This window comes from Plectropomus leopardus, chromosome 22, assembly GCF_008729295.1.
Source record: "Plectropomus leopardus isolate mb chromosome 22, YSFRI_Pleo_2.0, whole genome shotgun sequence".
Lineage (NCBI taxonomy): Eukaryota > Metazoa > Chordata > Actinopteri > Perciformes > Serranidae > Plectropomus > Plectropomus leopardus.
This window is the reverse complement of record NC_056484.1, coordinates 3,665,924-3,685,281: the sequence shown is the minus strand read 5'-3', so window position 1 is coordinate 3,685,281 and position 19,358 is coordinate 3,665,924. Positions and strand designations below refer to the sequence as shown.

The following is a 19,358-nucleotide window of genomic DNA, read 5'->3' as shown; positions in this document are numbered from 1 at the left end:
TTGGGTTTTACATTTTTAAACATCAAAATATATTTATATATTTTTAAAAAATATTTTATAACATTCAAAACTGGACTTTTAAACATGCATGTTCAGAAATCGGAGCTTAATCCGAGCGCTTGAAGGCAACACAAAGTAAAACATGCCGAATCAGCTGAAGGGGAGCTCGTGCACTGACAGCCTAATGAGGACACAACCTGTGGAGAGGTTTAATCAAGTGATAAACTGCACTGATCACATTATCATTATTATATAAAAGTCAAAGGAAACATTTACGACTATAACATAATAATACTAATAACAAAAGATCTGTGAGCAAAATAAATAACACAAATACCCAAAATTATATTTTTTCTAATATAACTTTCATTTTTATACACAGATATCTGCAGCAAAAATCCTGCATTATTGACACATGAACCTGTGGCAGTCACATTATTGTCCACTAGGTGGCAAAGCTGCAACAGTAAACGAGCTAATAAAACAATGTCACTTAAGAAGTTTCCTGTTGCTTTATATTTAGAAGCATTTGTTGCATATTTCATTGTCTTCATGGCACCCTCAGGAGACAGACAGTGCCATTATAGGTGGCTTTAGTGGGATGTCGTTAATGCCAAACTAAAACGTCAGAGGTCGAGTTACTGAAATATAGCGTTTGCCCTCTGAAGTGCATTAAATCCCCGGACAGGGGCACTTACATGTTAAGTCTTCAGTGTAGTACATCAAGTCTCCAAAGGCAGGAGTGGTTTTAAAGTGGAGCACCAGCTGCTGCGGTGCGAGACAAATGCAAAATCCCACAAAACATATCGAGTAACTCACCGGACCTGTTTCCCTGCTGGGACCGTGAGAGCCTGTGAAACGTGATAAAAGACTTCAGGATACATCCAACACTTCCAGAATGGTGTTTTATTTCACGTTGGAAAATGCAGGAGGGGGTCGACCTCAACCCCGAGAGAGGGTGAAGGAGGGGTCAGGACAAGGCAGACATGGTGACAAAGAGAGACTGGGGGGAGGAGGAGGAGGAGGAGTAGGAGTGGTGGGGGGCAAACACCAGGGCTGTCAGACTCTTATGGCAACTTCATATGAAACATAAAGTTATAGATTGCCCTCACATGAGAGAAAACCATCCTTTTTTATCTTTATTACTCTACCCGTACCGGTATTCAAACCTCACAGCAGCTCAGTCCATAAAGTGTCGAGTCATAAACAAGTCTCTCCTCCGAGTGTGCCCCTGTAAACACAGACGCTGTTACAGTCCTCATGAATTGTTCTTACAGTTTTCCAAACAGGATTGTGAATGTATGTTCGGTTGTGTGTTCGACCCCCGAATTGTGTCCGCTCAGACTGTAAGTACAGAGATGGACTGCAGAGAGGGCCGGACAAAAATAAAGCGCTGATAGTAAAAATAGAATTTCACTTCCTTTTCTCTCAGAGCTCCCCCTAACACCCTGTGTGCGTGTTACTCTTTGACTATAAATAAGGCCGGCTGAGTTCAACCTCCTGCGTTAGGTGTGTTCAGATAGAAGGCAAAGTTTTAGCCTGGAGTCGTTCACGCAACCTGGACGACTTCCAGACTGTTTTTTCACCTGAAACATTCAGCTGCAGAGGTAGAAAACACATAAAACTTCCAATTAATATCCCGGGCTATTATTTGCTTACAGACTTGTTTTTGGGACAGGCGTCTATATGGGACGGGCTTTTAAATTCTTAAACGCAAAACTTTCGCTCAGCAGAGTTGGGAAATAAAATCAAAATATGTATTTAAACCTCTGAAACCTAGATTTTTTTTTCCAAAAACATGGGTAGAAGGTAATGAGCAACAAAAGAAGAAATCACCCAGAGCTAAGCAAGAAATCTGAAAAGTACAAAAAATTACCTGATTTCCCAAAAACAAAACTAAAAAGAAAAGGCTTTTTAAATAAGGAGTAATATTTTAGTCTTAATTTTCGAATATTTCTTTTTACATAATTGTTATTCCTGATTTATTTCATTTTACTGACCTTTACTTTTATGATTTTCAACATTTTCTTGTTTTAATATTGTAGTTTTTAGTCTTACAAAATTGTATTTATTGTTTATTTTTGGGTTTTTTTGCTATGTGAAATACTTTAGGCTGCATGTGAGTATGAAAGGTGCTATAAATAAAGAGGAGTATTTTCCACCACTGACCAGTTGCTTCTTTTTCTATTGTTATTTCTGTCCAGTCTCCCTCCTCTTTCCTCTTTACATTTCATAAAAGCCCAGAATTAGTGTTGTCATAAATATCAATACAGAATATCTGAAATGGTTAAAATACTCCACAGCATTGATAAAGCTGTAGCAGATGCACTTTCTTTCTCTTTTATTTACTGTTTACTACAGTCATCGTGCTGTTTTCTGCTGCTCATAAAGAGAGGAAAGTGGATGTTATGTTCAAGCCTTATTATATTTATAATTTAATAAAAACAATCGTATGCCTTTGATGTCATTTTTCCCTGTAGTATTGAAAAATGGTATTGAATATCAGTATTTTTTAAGGTATTAGAAATTCCAGTTTTGTGACAACACTACCCAAAATAAGTCAGATTTTGTTGCTTAAGAAAAATTTAAAAATGCACCAAATGTCTTCACCTCAATTCGTGCTGCGCGGGCGAACTCACATCTAACTTCACATTCTGTCTGAACACACAGAAATACATCTGCATCTCAGAAGGCTGATCTCAACCTTTCAACTAAAAAAAAGCTCCTGACAGTAACTCAGATTGTAGTGTTTTGATGAAAATAGCATTTTCTTCTGTTACACATCTGTTTTAAAGTATGAAGCTGATCTTACAATCTTTGTTTCCACACCTGCTCAGCAGTATACACCATATGGACGTCGCCACGTGAACTGCAGACATTCTGGTCTCCTGACCTTAAAACACTGGAAGGTCGTATTTGTTGTAGTGGTTCTGGTACCTGAGTTTAACAGCAAAAGAGCAGAAAGAATTGTGGGTAATGTAGGGCGAAATGGACGGATGGGGGACAGAGAGGCCTCCACAGCAGAAACAGATGTGACACAGACCCATCGATAAACAGACATAAATACAGTCTCTGCTCAGCGCTCCGTTAAAGCAGCGGGGTTTTTAATTTAAGTCCTTCTCTGGGGTTCGTCTGTCGATCTCCTCTTCATCATCTTCCTCCTCATCATCTCCGAACGTCTGCTCCTCCATGGCGATGAGCGAGTGTGAGCGTGCCGCCACCTGAGCGGCGATGGCGGAGCTGAAGCTGAGGGCCTCGGAGCCGTGGATCTCCGTCAGTCTGTCCATCACGGAGACGGCGGGGACTTTAGGCTTCAGGAAGCAGTCCAGACCGTTCTGGCCCTCGCCCTCCTCCAGGACGCCGTCATATTGATGCAGCTCTGACGCTCCTCCTCCTCCTCTCGTGCACACCGAAGTTCCTCCATGATCACCATCTTTCTCCTCTGAGCCGCAGCTGAACTCCGTCACCGGCTCCGCGGAGGGGTCAGGCGTCACCCTGCCGTCTTTTCCTTCTGCTTCCTCTGCTGCGTTTCCTGCAGGGCGCTCTGATAAGTGGTTTCCTTCTTCATCGCCACTTTCTGCTGGACCCAGAGAGGCCGGAGCATCCGACGGCGTCGCGGCAGGATCTGAACTCTCAGCGCGAGCTGAAGGCGTCACCGCAGCTGCAAGGAAGGAGAAGAAACTGATCATTTAGAGTTGAAGTGATGCATCGATTACAAATCTGATACTGACAAGTCAGTCACACGGCACCTGATATGATGGATAAAATGCAGATATGATTAACAGTTTACCAGCTGCCTTATGAAGCTGTTAAACTTATAACTTAGAAAGGTTTTATTTGGGATTTCCAAAAAGAGAAAGAGCGCTATGCTCTGAAATCCAAAAAACAAGTATAAACCTGAAAACATGTATAATAAGTCCTCTTTGCAAAATCCCCTCCCGTCATATTCTAATATGCTCATCTCTGAATGAACACAGGAGAAAGAGGACACGGGTCGGTGCAGACCTTGGTCGTTGAAGAGCAGCTGCTTCCTCTTCATCCTCTCCCCCTCGGACGCACGGAAGCCTAACACAGCTTTGAGCTCTGACAGGACGCGGCGGGACTCCTCCCTCTCCCGGCGCTGCCGCTCGCGTTCCTCCGGTGACAAGATGTCGGACCAAGAGCCTCTGCCTTCACCGTCGGAGTCTGAGTCGGACACGTAGGCCTCCCACTCCTGATCACATGAAACAACAGGGGAATAAACGGGGAAACAGATCAGGGTGGAGAATCAGGGAAACGACATGTTCAATGTTTAAAGAACAAACTGGGGACACAAAACTTGACTGTAATAAGAGAATTTGATGTCAGGTTCATTTTACCAGCTCTTCAGGGACAGGGTCTCTGTCCAGGATGAGCGGGTAGGATGGAGGAGGAGCAGGAATCTCAGGTAGAGGAGGACCACACTGCTCCAGACCCTCAGCGTTGCCTGCAGACACAAACACAGGTGAGCTGGTGTTGGAGTTTGGTCGCTGTGCTGACTGCTCTGCTCTGATTGGTCTGTTTGTGAAGGAGCCACTTCCTCCACCACTGTCAAAAGTGTAAGATAAGTTTTATTTTGGCAGATAATCTATGTCTGTTCTTTGATTTATTTATATAAATAAGTTAATTTTATTAAGTTAAGTTAAAATAAAGAACTACTTAATGTGGTGCACCTTCCTTTTGAGGCCAAGGACTGTTAAATCACGGAGTGATAACAGAGATGCCTCATGTGTGTTTAATTTAGTTGAGTTATGGTCCTACTTTTTTTTTTTAAGGTTCTGGCCCCAAAACTGTGAAACAAACTCCCCATTAACATCAAAGTGGCCGAGTGGGTTCCTCAGTTTAAAAAGCTTTTAAAAACCCACTTACACTACAGACTGGTATTTGCATAACTTCGTTTATTATGTATGTAAGTGTGTATATGTAGGATTTTGAATGACTGTAAGTGCATGTACCTAAGTCTCAGAAACGGAGATGCGCCCGTGCTTTTCTTACTCACAGCACTTTGGTAATTCAAGCTTTAACGTTAAGGCTGGAAGAAGACACTTACAATAGTATTGAGTCATGGTAACGGAAGGAGGAAGTGTGACCTAAATATAGGACCTCCGTGTAAATATGGAAACCACTATAATGCTAAAGGGGGTGTCACTGCTCTATCTTGGATGTCAGCTGTGGCTTTTTATTTAATGAACAGTTGTGTTTGTGTTTGACCCCGCTCACCTGGGCAGGCGTTGACTCGTCTCAGCATGCGCTCCACCTGGCAGATGGTGTCCTCCCAGCAGCCCGTGCTGGCCTGCATGTGAGGCTGCAGCTGGTGCAGCCGGTCACTGAGGTCCTGGTAGCCCTCGTACGTCAGCTCTGCCGGCTCTTTGGCCACCATCAGTTTCTCCAGGTCGTCCTCCAGGATGATCATCCTGATGAGGTCAGAAACAGAAGCGGAGGAGGACGAATGTTGACAATACAGACTGAAAGTGGAAGATCTTTCTAGCATGTCATTCCCCATCTTTCTTATCTCCTTTCCTGTCATATCTTTACTATCAGATTCTAGCAAAAAGGTTATTAAATGCCCAAATATATAAATAAATAAAATTAACTTTGATACCAAACATGAGACAGGTTAAAGTTGTAAAGAATAGTAACCGGGAGGGTCAACAGATCATCAGCCTGGGCAATTATCGGCGCTCATATTTGGCATTTTGCAGACTATCTGTATCGGCATTTTATTTTAATGATTTTCGATACAATTAATTAATTAAAAGGTGCATTATAGGGGATATTTCATTATTTTACTGACATTGTATTGACAAAAACATGAATCGAGAAAAAAAAGAGGGGCCGTGTTAATCCATTATTAAAATAATTGTTAGGCCCTAATTTTTATATTTGCCAAAAAAACATCTCAACTCAAGGTCCAACTTTTTCTATATTTCAGTATTTTCATATTGCACATATTGCCTGTTTCTGGTGTAAATAACATGGGAAATATGTATTGATATAGATTTTTATAACAATTTAACACTACTTTACCCACTGTGGAAATGTATTATACCTTCATATGACCCTCTCATCTCCTCTTATGGGAAGTGTAGAATGAGGACGGGCGGGTTTGTGTGTGTGTGTGTGTGCGTGCGTGTGTGTGTATGTGTCTCACTCGCTGAGCAGGGCTTTGAGGTGCAGCTGCAGGCTTCGGATGGAGGTGTGCAAGGTGTTGAGCTCTCTGCATTTCTCCCTGGCTCTGCCGGTCTTGTCCGAGCCCGTAATCCTCAGCTGAGTCTCAAAGTGTCGGTGGAAGTCGTAGCTGCGCTGCACCTCGCACAGGCAGCTGGACAGAGCGTGATGGAGGGGCTCGGTCACTGCGGCGATGGAGCGGTGCAGCAGGGGAGGAGGAGGAGGAGGAGGAGGAGGAGAAGATGTCTCCGCTTTGGGTGCGCCCTCTTCTGGCTCCTCTATTCTTCGGGGCGACAGGAGGAGAGCCAGTCGACGGAAACATTCAGAGCTTTGGCCCACCCACAGCTGGAACAGCATCTGCAGGAGGACAAAACAATATTTATGCATAAATCCTTTATCATGAAACCAGGACATTTCTTTAACCCTCTTAAGCCCGCATCGACATCAGTCAAGCTCATAAGCTATTTGACCCTTTAAAAACTGAGTGAATTGGTTTGATTTCTTTTGAATACATTGGGGAAAAAGTAATGACCAACTTGGCAAGAAATGTCCTGCAAATAGCAAGTAATTTTACCTAAAGATTAGTTTAAAAATGAGGGGAGGATTATCAGAAAATAACCAAAAAAAGGGGAAAATGTCTAGAAAATTATATATGTAATTATAAGTTTAGATTTAAAATATCATACAAAAATAATACAATAAATATATAAAATTGATACATGCACACACACACACACATATTGCATATTTTCAGGTAATTTCCATAACTTTTAAACAAATTTTTGGGCCATGTCTTGTTAAGTTTCTTGTTGCCTTCCATTTATGTTTTTGAAATAAATCAAAACAATTAGCTCAGGTTTCAAAGGGTAACCTTCAAAAGCCAAAACGAAAACTACTAATCAAAGTACTGATGCTCCGAAATGACAAAACTGTAAGAGTCACTGTAAGATACTGATCTTACAGAAAAAACAGCAGAGAAGTGGATAAAGTGGATTAAGATTAAGCTTCTTCACTTTCTTGTCGAGAGTTAGATGAAAAGATCATCACCGCTCTCATGTCTGTACAGAAAGTCGAAGCTGTTTAGCTTAGTTAAGCCTTGAAAGAGAGGGAAACAGCTCCTCTGGCTCCGTCCGTCACGCTTTACCTTCAGGGCGGGAAGGCTGTAGTCGTCCGTCAGCTCCTGAGCCTGCTCGTCACCCAGGTGCTCGATCCCCAGGCCGAGACCTAGCTCCTTCAGAGGCACCGCAGACACGTAGTTGGTCACGTTATCGATCTCAGAGTTCAAAGGGAACGTTGGAAGGGTTAAGGACACATCACACTTCTGTCAAAACAATCTATGCACATTTTTTTGTCCAAAAAAACCTCCAAAAAAATAGTATTTCAAGCCTCTAAAATACTACATACCATCAACAACTAAATGTCAAAAGATGTCTATGGATTTCCAGAGTCGCCATAAAAGAACCGACGTTCTCCTGTTACGGAGTCTTAGCCGTTAACCTCAAAAGAAAGAAACTCAATGACATTTTCCCTCCACACTCCAGACGCGAGAGTATCTTTAAGAGCATACATGCATTTGAGAGTTTGTGCTTATCTGCTTTACACTAACACCAAATCCAAGCAGACTACTCGAGGTTTACAGAGACGTCAGTATCTGTATCTGCTCATCCAACAAATGTTCTCTCTCTGACTCTGTGTTCCAAAAGAAGACTGGAGGTGGAATTGATTTTTATACCAAAAGTCACGCTAAATTGGGCAAATGTTGTATTTTCTAACCTGATATTCTCTCAAATAAAAAAATAAATAAAAAGAGAGAGAGAAAGACTGAAAAAAGGCTGCAGTATGAGGACGTGGAAATATATTTCATGGTTAATTATATGCTATTATTAAATCAACTTTCAACTGATTTAATACTGGTATATAATCAATCATGAAATACATTTCCACATCCTTATACTGTAGCTGACTTTTCATCTCGTTGTCTCTCTGTCTCTCTTTTTATGTTTAACTAAACAAAGCTTTTGAACTGTTGAACCCTACCACTAAGTAATGCCTTTGAAGTCGATCTTAAATAAAACACATGAATAAATTCTAAAAAAAATAATAAATGAAGCAATAAACAAATAACTAAATATGCCTAGGAAAGAAAAACAAATATCCCTATGAAACAGAACCTAAAAAGAAATGAGGAAAAAAAAATATATATATATATATATATAAATATAAATGTAATTCGTTCAATAAATAAATAGTATCTTATATTTAAAAAATGTGTTTTTTAAAGGTCTACTTTTATTTATTTTGGAGGACTTTTATTTCATAATTGCACATTTTTTTATTTCAGGGGATTTCCTAATGCCAAATTTATTTAAAAGCCATTTTTACTTCCATCTGTTGAAATACCCCTAAAATACTTGGTGGGTTTAAGTGGATGCCAGGTCAATATTCTATCAATAATCTATGGCTGATACACGCAGCATGTTACTGCTTGAACAGACTAAAATACGAGATAATCTTTTTTCCACCAATAATCCGACTTTTTTTAAAACAAAGAAATTAACACCAACAGCTAAAAAATAAAACAGCTTCTAAACTTCATTTTGAAATGTAATATATTTTACAGGGTTTAAAATAAATCCAGCTGCAACACTGAGCTTTTTGTCTCACTTCTCACGCACATAACGATGAAACAGCTGGTTCGTGAAATCAGAGCCTCATGAATGGGTATTTTTATCTAGTGATCATCCCCAAAGATATGTATCGATACGAAGAAACATAATGACCGCGACAAAGACATGTCAAACATGATTTTTCTCACCTGAATAATAACAAACAACTTCTGATAAAACAAATATGTTTCCGTCACATTATTTGTGTTTTCCAAATTCACAAATTCGGATACATTTCCATCTGTGTTGTTACAAAAGAGGCCAAACAGCAAGAAGACACTTATTTGAGTTATAAGTCTTTCTCTCCAGGTAAAGGATATGCCTTGAGCATGTGACAGGTGGCTCTGCGTGACGCTCTGAAGGCGGTGCGGAGCGCGCGGTACAGGGCCTTCCTCAGTCCGATCAGCTGCTGGCCTCGTGGCACCGCCCCCGGCCCCGCCCTGCTAAAGGAGCTGGCCGCACTCACCCTGTCGAGCAAACTTGACAAGTGAAATGTGATACAACTGTGGAGACGTCCCAAAGAGGCAGGGGGGCACACACAACACTGAACACCACATCACTGAAGACGACACACGAGACGGAAACAACACACTCAAACAATGACCGCTGAACAGGAGTGTTAGAAACACACGGCAACTGTGTCGCACGAAACAATGTGACATGCTACTAAAGGAATAGTTCAAAATTTGGGGAAATCAATTGGTTTCTCACCTGGAGTTAAATGACAAGATCAATAGCACTCTCATGTGGCTGGTTAGCTTAGTTTAGCACTGAGACTGGAAGCATCAACCTTTACCTCTAAAGCTCATTAAGAAAGTTTTTTTATCTTGTTTGCTTATTTTGTACAAAATTGAAAATGTGAAAAGGCAGTGCGGGTAGGACTTTCAACAGAGCAAGGACAGCTGTTTCCCTATTTCCTGCCTCTGTGCTAAGCCAGGGGTGTCCAAAATTTTGAATGGGGGCCAGATCAGATAATGTGAAAACACCTGGAAGCCAGCTGCTTTTTGTATCATATGGGTTATTCAGAAATATACCACATATAAATGAGACAAACGCTGAGGTTTAAATCTTTCATTGAAAATATATTTAACTGTCCACACTGGTAAAAGCAGCAGCCTTTGCTATCAACACTTTTTTGCTTTATGTCTGCTACCCAGCAGGAAATTTGTTCCATCTGCATCGTTGCTATGTGCTGCATGTCTACGAAGAGTATGATAGATCTGGCAACGTGAGGGAACAGAAAAAAGTTAATTGAATGAACGGCTAAGTTTCACTTTCAATGCACCTGATGTTCTGCTGCTCCATCTGTGCCCAGATTACACTCTGCGCTCCAAGAGTGGTGTAATGCATAACCGAACAGTTTATGGGAAACCCTGCTTTATATTCCTGTACAAACATGCAAGTGGTATCGATCTTCTCATCAAACTCTCAGCGAGAAAGCCAAACTATTCCTTTGACTTACTTAGTGATTGAAGTGTAATGCTGTAGTGTTTTTATAGACAATGCTAAAGCTACACACACACACACACAGACAGAGACAAACAGTGTTCTAAAACAAGTGCTAACATTAATAATAAACCACCTACAGACACACTACCCAAGGAAGTAAGTAACTAGAACACCTACAACAATAGACTGATCAGGCTTGAATCAGGCAGTGACAGTTTGAGCCCTGACAGGAAATGCACATGTCCATTCTGTGATTGGGTGATACGAAGGTAAGAGGACACAAAACACTTACAGGGTGAACCCTCTGGAGATGACCTCTGTCTCCTGCACCAGGCGCAGGGCTTTGCGAGACAGCCCAGTCAGAGTCTTGCTGTTGTGGACCAGAGTCTGCAGCTGCGTGGCCCGTGTGTGGACGGCTCTCTCCATGTGGCCCTGTCTCCACAGCGTGACGCCCCTCAGCCCCACCCAGCCCAGCAGCGCCAGGCCCCACGGGGCGGCGGCCAGCGACCAAAGACCACCGGATATCGAGCAGAGACCCAGCAGCACTGAAGCCAGTCCAACCAGCCCGGCCATGTCCCTGAGTGAGGACAAGAGGGAAATTTGATCATTGGAATTATTCACTGTTCTTTAGCAGTTTAGATGATAAATTGCTTTTGTTATCTTTGTAGCATCCTGAGAATACCAAAGCTGTAATTTGATATTTTGTGTAGGGATATAACGATTTATCTTCCAGTATCGGCTGATATTTGACTTGCTGACTGCTACTGGCCAAGTGGCAAATAAGATGACATTCAACGATAGCAGTGAACAATGTTTCTCTGTTATCAAATCAGTTTTGAGCAGGCTTAAAAGCAGAACTCGAGACTAATATTGATTACAAACAACAAAGTTTCAGTTCGTGCTGGAGTTGTATTCCACTGTGGTGTCTGTGTGTCTCTTTCCTAACAGCGTACCATAGAGAGGGCCTGGCTATGAGGCTCGGTCTGGGCAGGGTGCTCGCTCGGCCGGACGATCCAGAGGCGGATGAGCCGAGGGTGAGAAGACTCGGGTCCAACAGCTCAATCAGCTCCACATCCTCCTGCAGCAGCACGTCCTGGTCCAGAATGCACTTCACCGAGTACTGGCCGAACACAGAGTCCTGCAAGAGAGCGAGAGAGAGACAAGTGGAAAAAAAAGACATGTCTTAAAATATAAAACAGAGAGAAGCTTCTGCTTTCAGTGCCAGCATTCCTTTCTGTTTCCCATTTTACCTACCAGCTGCTGGCCCAGCTTACGAGATGCAGCCGCCTGGTGAATCGGACTCCATCTCCACAAGGCTTCAGCCAGCCTCCACAAGCGTCCTCCCTGTAAATCACACACAGGGGAAAGGTTATAACTCAGTCGATTAAGTAACGGCTCCGTTCCACTTTAATGCCCTGCCACAGCCTCGATGGATCAGTGTAATATCTCCAGGGTTAAAAAACTAAATGATTCACCTGCAACTCTTTCAGTCATGTCGGTGTGCTTTCTTTTAGCTTGGGTTTATTTCCCAGGTCCCAAATGTGTGTGCGCTATGAACACACACACTCACGGTCAAAAGGAGTATCCCAGGAGACACACTCTTTGAGGCAACAACAATAAGTGCAATGTGTGTTTGTAAAAAACTCCCCGGTCTTACATAGCTCTTCTGTGGTGCAAAAACCACATAACCGCGTCAGTTTGTCGAACGTCCATTCTGGTGTTATAACTGAATGTTTACATTTTCAGCGTCAATAAAACTCCTTTCATCCTTTCAAAATAAATGGTAGACAGACGGATTCTTTTAGTTCCAGAAAAGGAAACAAAGTTGCAGGCCTTTTACTGGAGACACTACAGAGAAAGACACACTTCTGTTTTATTTCTTGCTTTTTAAGAGTCTCTGCATTCCCTCTCTGAACTGTCTGACATATCCAGTCACCACCACAGTGACACAGTGGCTCTCATTTTAAAGTGCGTTGACATTTCGATGCAGAACGAACCTCAGGCTGATCGAAATGTCAGAAGTTTTTCTTGCGAGTGCTAAAAAGCCTTAAATGGAATCCTAAACCGTGTAAAGCCTAATCGTGAATGGGATCTATTATTCACTAATCAGCTTAGAGTGTTTCATGGCGTATGTGAAATGCTTGTTTAAACTCATTTGAAAGATGCTTTGTTCTGTTAATGTTTAAAGTAAAAACTAGAATTACTGCCTTGTGGCTGTATGCCTCCATGAACCACTTAAGCTGCAATTACAGTTTACATACATGACTGTGAAAGCATGGACGCTTGACACAAATCGTCCCTCCCGGCAGCACAGAGGATCTCTACAATCAGCACAATTAAAGATTAGTGTCACCATTTCAGTATCTGACCGAATGTCTCCCCTTCTGTTCCTGAGTAAAGGCTCTAAATAATAGCCAGAAAAGTGTTTTTAAAGGACATTATGAAGTCACAGTGAAGTTGACCTTTGACATTTTGCATATAAAATGTCATCACTTCATTGCTATATCCATTTGGACATTTACGTCAGCGTATGAATTCTTGAGTGTAGGCCAAAAACATTTTAATCAGCTCATCTTGAGTCTAAGTGGATATTTGTGCCATATTTGAAAAACTTTTCAAAAGGTATTTTCTGAATATCAAGCTCACAAGAATGAGATAGATGGAGGGTCGTAGTGACCTTGAAATTTGACCACCAAATTCAAATCAGTTCATCGCTGAATCAAAGATGTTTGTGCCAATTTGAAAGAATTTCCTTTAGGTGGTTTTGAGAAATCACATTTACAGGACGGAAACAGAGGAGATGACAGTGGCATTTGACCACCAAAATATAATCAGTTCATTCTTGAGTTCACTTATACATTTGTGCCAAATTTGAATAACTTTCCTCATGGACGATCAAAATCCAATAATTTCCTTGTTGAGTCCAAGAACATTTGTGCCAAATTTAAACAAGTTCCCTTCAGCTGATCTTCAGATACAAAAGAATGAGACGGATGAAGTCACAATAACCTTGACCTCTGACCACCAAAATCTTATCAGTTTACGAATGAATCCAAATGGATGTTTGTGCCAAATTTGAAGAAATTTTCTCAGGGCATTCTTGAGATCTTGCCTTCACGAGAATAGGCTGTATGGACAACACAAAAACCGTCCTCCAGCCTCAGATATTGCCAGTGTGATCATGTAGAAACCAGCATCACACAGTCCTGTGAAGTGTGTGTGCTCCAGGGGCTATTGATTCAGACTGGGCAGCCCTCGAGCTGACCCCGTTTCAGGGGGGGTAAAGCACAAGTGTTATTAGTCTAAATGCCGCAGTCGTATCGATTACTGATTTGAGACTGAGTTTTAGGATTGGACATTTACACAACACCCCTCATCTGCCTCAAAGTAGGACACAACTCTGCTCCGTCTTGTCTGTAGTATCAGAGCGACTAATCCCCGCTGACACTACCACAGATGATGTAAACCTCGTACAGATTAACTCACAGATGCCTTCACTCTCTCTACTGTACAATATCATGCCAGTCGGTTCCTGCTCATCAGTATTCTCCTGGTGTCACACAGAGAAACACTCCAGTTTCCAGACACTGGAGGGATACTACTACGTGACACACAGATTTATGATGGCAAGTCCAGAGCATATAGTGCTTTGAGTAAATAGTCCGACATTTTGGGAAATACGCTTTTGGGCTTTCTCGCTGAGCGTTAAACAAGAAGACTGATACCACTCTCACATCTGTCATCATTCAGTATAAAGCTAGAGTAAGTCAGAATAAGGTTTGCTTTAAATTTAACGCATTAATCACCATGAAATGCTATGAAGTATTTGCAATATGTTGTTTTAACTGTGACTGAGGAAAAAAGTAATTGCCATTGTTTAAAATAAGCAAAGTTTTGTGTTTTTTTTCCAAATAACTACTGTTAATTTTACCAATTAATCGACTGAGGAAAGTGCTTATAATGTGCAACCCTATTGTATACCAAACAAAAACAAGGAGAGAGAGAGAGAGAACTGAAGTCGCTGTTCTGTTTTGGGCTAATCCTACCGCTTTATGTTACCTAAATACACCTCCAAATATCAGCAATTCAGGTCAAGGACATGCACACATGTTGCACAGACCACATATGCTGTATGTGAGCTGTGTTCAGTTGTATCTACTGGTAAAGTAAAGAAAGAGAAACTATGGTCTGCCTACGTGAACGAGGTGTTTTGCCTCGGCTCTGACTTTATCTGCGCTCCAGGAAACTGGTCACACAGGGACGCTCAGAACCTTTCCTGTCTCATCTGAATCCCCCATCCTCCTTAACTCCTTAGAACAACAGCAAACCAGAGAGGAAGCATGACAAGCACGGAAAGTTCCTGAATGAAACAAATACAAAACTGTTTCCCGTCGCAAGAGGCGGGCGGGGTGCGAGGGGAGGCCGTGCGTCATATGATGCAGAGCTTCCCTGGATTCATAACTCGTCTGCGTGAATCACAAGTCGACTCAAAATGCAGTCACTGCCAGCTCGATTAATGCAAGTGCTATTCAAAGTTCGCAAGTTCCTTTGATTGCAGAGCTGAGGCGCTCACAGGTCAATTAAAAACATGTAAATATCAACAAAACACACATACAGCTTTAAGAGGATGCTCACAGAGGCAGAGAGAGAGAGCCAGAGCGTGGCCGCAGTAATCACATTTAGGCTATCTTCTCTAAAATCAGAGCGCAGCGGGAGAGAGACAAGAGAGAGAAAGGTTTTCTTCTTTCTAAAAAAAAAAGATGTGTGTGAATACAGAATAAAGACCATGTAACACAAAATACCTTCATCTGTGTGTAGAAAGCCCGTGTCTCCATGTCTTGTCTGATCGAAGCAAGCATATAAATCAGTGTAACAGTCTGTGGGTGAGTGTGTGTGTGCCAATATGTGCTGCTGTTTGGAGTCAATAGTCAGATTAATTACTTTCTGTGACAAACACAGACACACACTGCCCCGGGGCAGGGATGAAGATTGTTTGAATAGTGATGGAGTTAGTTTGGGATGCCCCCTCTCAGTCAGAGAGTTCACTGGTTTTGACCTGATGTGTTCTTGATAATCTAATGCTCAAACCAACAGTTATTTTAAAAATCACTGATTTAACCGCACACCACTTTCTTGATTAAAACTGTCCAAAACCATCTCAAACCAAAGAATATTCAGTTAACAATGATCTAAAATAGGGGTCAACCAATATTAGTTTTCCTGGAATGATACTGATACCGATTGTTAGTATTTACGCCGATATAGATAATGCCAGATGTCAGCCTGATAATTGGCCATCTGATAATCTGTCGAACACTAGTTTATGTTTCATTATATGTATGTTTCATGTGTTTAATCAAGTTTTTATAGTCGGAGTTTCACCTGACAGAGAGACAGATTTCCCCTCAGGCACAACAAAGTTAAAGTTGAGATACGTGAGACAAGATTAGACTGATGGGACAGGCATCTGTGATGTTTAATATCAAGGACGGGAGGAACTCACTGAAGTTCTCTGTGGATCTTCGTCTGGAGAGGTGAAGTCTCCCTCTTGTCCGCCATCTTCGTCCTCCTGTGATGCCGTCGGACATGCCTCAAAGTCTGTGTGCCCTAGATCATGCAGGTACTGGAAAAGAGGGGAGTTCTGCAAAGAGAAAAAAGAAACAGTCAGACATGAGAAGGAGGGGAGGGGGAGGAGATTGAGAGACATAAAATAGAGCCAGATGGAAGGACAGGAGGAGAAAATGTGGTGATGAGGTCATCAGTGTGGTGCAGGTTGAGCTGATTCTGCCCTAGTTTCCCCCCAGTGTGAATCAAAAGGTGTCCTGACTCTGATAAGCGAGGGAACTGATTCGTCAAGCCACTGCTCAGGATTAATCAGCTGAAGTTGAGGCACCTCCCTCAACCACAGCTTCTTATCTCTCCTCCACGCAGCTCCTGCTCTGAGAGGAGAGCTGTAAATCAGGGGTACTCAATTTTCTTTGCTTAGGGGCCACTATTGCAAAATGACAGGAGGCCAGGGGCCAGTTGCAGCAGCCCCATACATGTTTGTAGTATTTTAGGAGATTCCTTGGATTTTAGCAGGTTTCCATGATTGTTGGACCTTTCTAGGATTTTAGCCTGTTTCTTGGATTTTAGAATATTTCTAATGTATTGGGACATTTCTAGGATTTTCACACAGTTCTATAATTGTAGATTTATTATAAAGTTTTAGGATATTTTTAGAACTCTCAGATGTTTCTGGGATTTTAACACATATTTAGGATTTTAGGACATTTCCAGGATTGTAGGATGTTTTTAGGATTTTAGGATATTTCTTGGATTTTACGATGTTACTCACAATGTATGACGTTTCTAGTATTTTAGGGCATTTCTAGAATTTTAGGACATTTCTAGGATTTAAGGACATTAGGGATCTTATATATCCTCTGTCCGACAGGTGCAGGGAGTCCTTCTCTGGAATTTTTTTTTTTTTTAAATAAACAAGCTCTTTTTTGATGCTGTTTTTTAAGCACTCTGGCACATTTATTTTAATTGTGAATTAAATGGTTGAGGGGCCACCGGCACCTTATTGGGGGCCACATTTGGCCCACAGGCTGTATCACTACATTAAAGCCTAAGTGCCTTCACATGTAAATCTGTAGCCTAAATCACTCACATAAATGTCTTCAGAGCCTCTGAACACCATGGAAACTGCACTAGTCACCATGTAATAATCCTATCTACTACTATGAAATAAACACAGGCAATGCTGTTTCTTACCCCGAACAACGAAAGCTCAGAATCAAATCATCCGTGAAATAAGCAGAAAGGAGGGAAAACATCCCGTGCTGGAATATGTCAAAAAGATGTCTGACCCAGTTCCCCCCAGCTGCTGGGAAAACATGACTCCTTGCATCTCTGCTGGTGCTTCTGGACAGCTGCGCAGGAGCATCCCAGTTTCATGTAATTAGCCCATCATAACACACTGCACGCGTTACACAGCAAACAATTAAATAATACTCACATGCATTGTCACACGAAGTCGCAGCTCATGTTGTCACCATCCAGACGTTGCTACGTGAGTGTGTGTGGTTTTTTTTTTTTTTTTTTCCCAGAACCGACGCATTGGATCTGGTCATCCCCACCCCACCTCTAACTACCAGCCTGATGAAACACCGACAACAATGCGCACACTCGGACAGCTCAGCTCCCTCTCATGACCACCAAAGCTCCTTGGCAGAAACAGCTAGCTGCCAGCCAAATATGTGGATTTGTTTTGGGTCGTCAATGCATGGCAACAGGCTAAACGGCTGCAGTTAGCTTACCAAGCTAGCTGTTAGCTGCCGTTAACGAATCTATATTTACCTCGGAGCTAGGGAGGTATGACAAAGCATACTTAAGTTTCCATACATTTTTTTTAAAATAAACGGTTGTTAATACGAACCTCAAATACCACATCTTCATCAAACTCTCAGTCATTGCTCTCCGCCATCGATACACAGCCCGTTTTGCATTCTGAAGTTGTAGGCGACGGTGGTCAGGAACAGCCGTTGAGAAGTTGGTAGTTAGCCGGTTGCTAAACTTCGCGTAAAACTACAACTCCCATAATGCTCGTTTCCTCTAACCGCCGCTTGCTCGCGGGCAACGAACAAGCGCTCGTGCCACTTTAGAGCGCCTCAAGTGGGCGCGAGCGGCAGTGGAACAACCGTTTGGAACGGCAGGCAAGAGAATCGTGTGCAAAGTTAGCGGAAATAAGATAATAAATATCGGAAAATTACATTCAAAATACATAAAAAATACATAATTTAACAGCGTGAATCAGATTTAGAGCAAAAAGAAGTATTTTTTACATTTATATAATGTTGTAATGTACAGCTGAACACTTTTTTTGTTTTTTAATTTCCTTTATTCAATCATCACAAGGTGTTACAAAGGATGGAAAAAAGGGTTCATGTACACAAAAATTAAAAAGAGGTCTCCAAGACATAGTAAATACTAATATACCTGGTGGGTTTTGTATTTGTGAGTCCTTGTAGTGATTCAAAGAACAGTATTACTTTATGCTTGAAGTGGTGATCATTGGTTATAAGGATGAAAAACTTCCCATATAAAGTGAAAACACTCAAAATATGGGCAAAATTTTTCCCATTGTATATAAAAAATGAACTTGCTTTTAAAAACACGTTCAACATCAGTCCAGAAGAATGCATTCATAAAGTAAATCTGTAATTGTTTCTATGCCAATTTTACAAAATACATAGGATTCAGAGAGATTATTTCTATATTAAAAGAAATGTTGAATATAAAGTGTATTGATTGATTGTTATGTTTATATGAACATGTCAATAAAACAAGAATAAAATAATGTTTTAAAAGTGACTATCCCAATGCATCTAAAACATGAAGAAAAAAATACCATACATACAGTAATAACATAACAGTAACATACATAAATACAGTAATTAGAAAAAAGTCAACATATACATAATATTTCATATTTTTATATATTTAAATATTATTTGTTGTATGTCTAGATTGATTTCCAATTAATGTTTTTAAAGTGAATATTCGAATGTGACTAAAACATATATATTATTTAGACTTAGACTTAGACTTAGACTTAGACACGTTTATTTATCCCACTTGTGGGAAATTAACTTGTCACAGCAGCCGTGTGTACAGAAAAAATATATAAAAATAACAATATATACAAAATATAAAATATACAAGAGTGCAAAAATAGGCATGTATCAAAGAAGAAGAAAAAATGTACAGGTTTTAAATACAAAAGTCAAAGATATACCAGAAAAAAAATCAAAGATATACAGATTAAACAAGATGCAGGTAAGAATGTGGGAGAATGAGGGAGCACTGTTGTTGTATTGAAATTATTTATTATTATTGAAATATTTGTAAAATAATTAAATATGTATTACACAGTTGAACACTTTTTTAAGCCTTCTTCTTTGCTTTATGTCATATTAGAGCAGTTGTACCAGCGCCTCTTTACAATAGATTTATTTTGAAATGTTAAGACGGAAGTGTCCTGCTTTGTTGTTTCCCGCTTCACGTTGTTGG

The 19,358-nt window shown here is 41.0% G+C and overlaps 1 protein-coding gene across 2 annotated transcripts; it reads right to left on the bottom strand.

Annotated features, from left to right (window-relative positions):
- Positions 1-2,030: 2,030 nt before the first annotated feature.
- Positions 2,031-17,362, bottom strand: vezt (vezatin, adherens junctions transmembrane protein). 2 transcript variants are annotated; one of them, XM_042511327.1, is made up of 12 exons: positions 17,305-17,362; positions 15,805-15,942; positions 11,556-11,645; positions 11,255-11,439; positions 10,594-10,878; positions 9,173-9,331; positions 7,331-7,478; positions 6,170-6,543; positions 5,239-5,432; positions 4,359-4,465; positions 4,006-4,213; positions 2,031-3,661 (listed from the first exon to the last, which is right to left on the bottom strand). In XM_042511327.1, exons 1-12 carry the CDS (start codon positions 17,308-17,310, stop codon positions 3,105-3,107), a joined length of 2,451 nt encoding a protein of 816 aa, XP_042367261.1. In that variant the 5' UTR covers positions 17,311-17,362; the 3' UTR covers positions 2,031-3,104. The 2 variants fall into 2 exon arrangements, with proteins under 2 accessions (XP_042367261.1, XP_042367262.1); XM_042511328.1 differs by having other exon boundaries at positions 9,173-9,319.
- Positions 17,363-19,358: the final 1,996 nt, after the last annotated feature.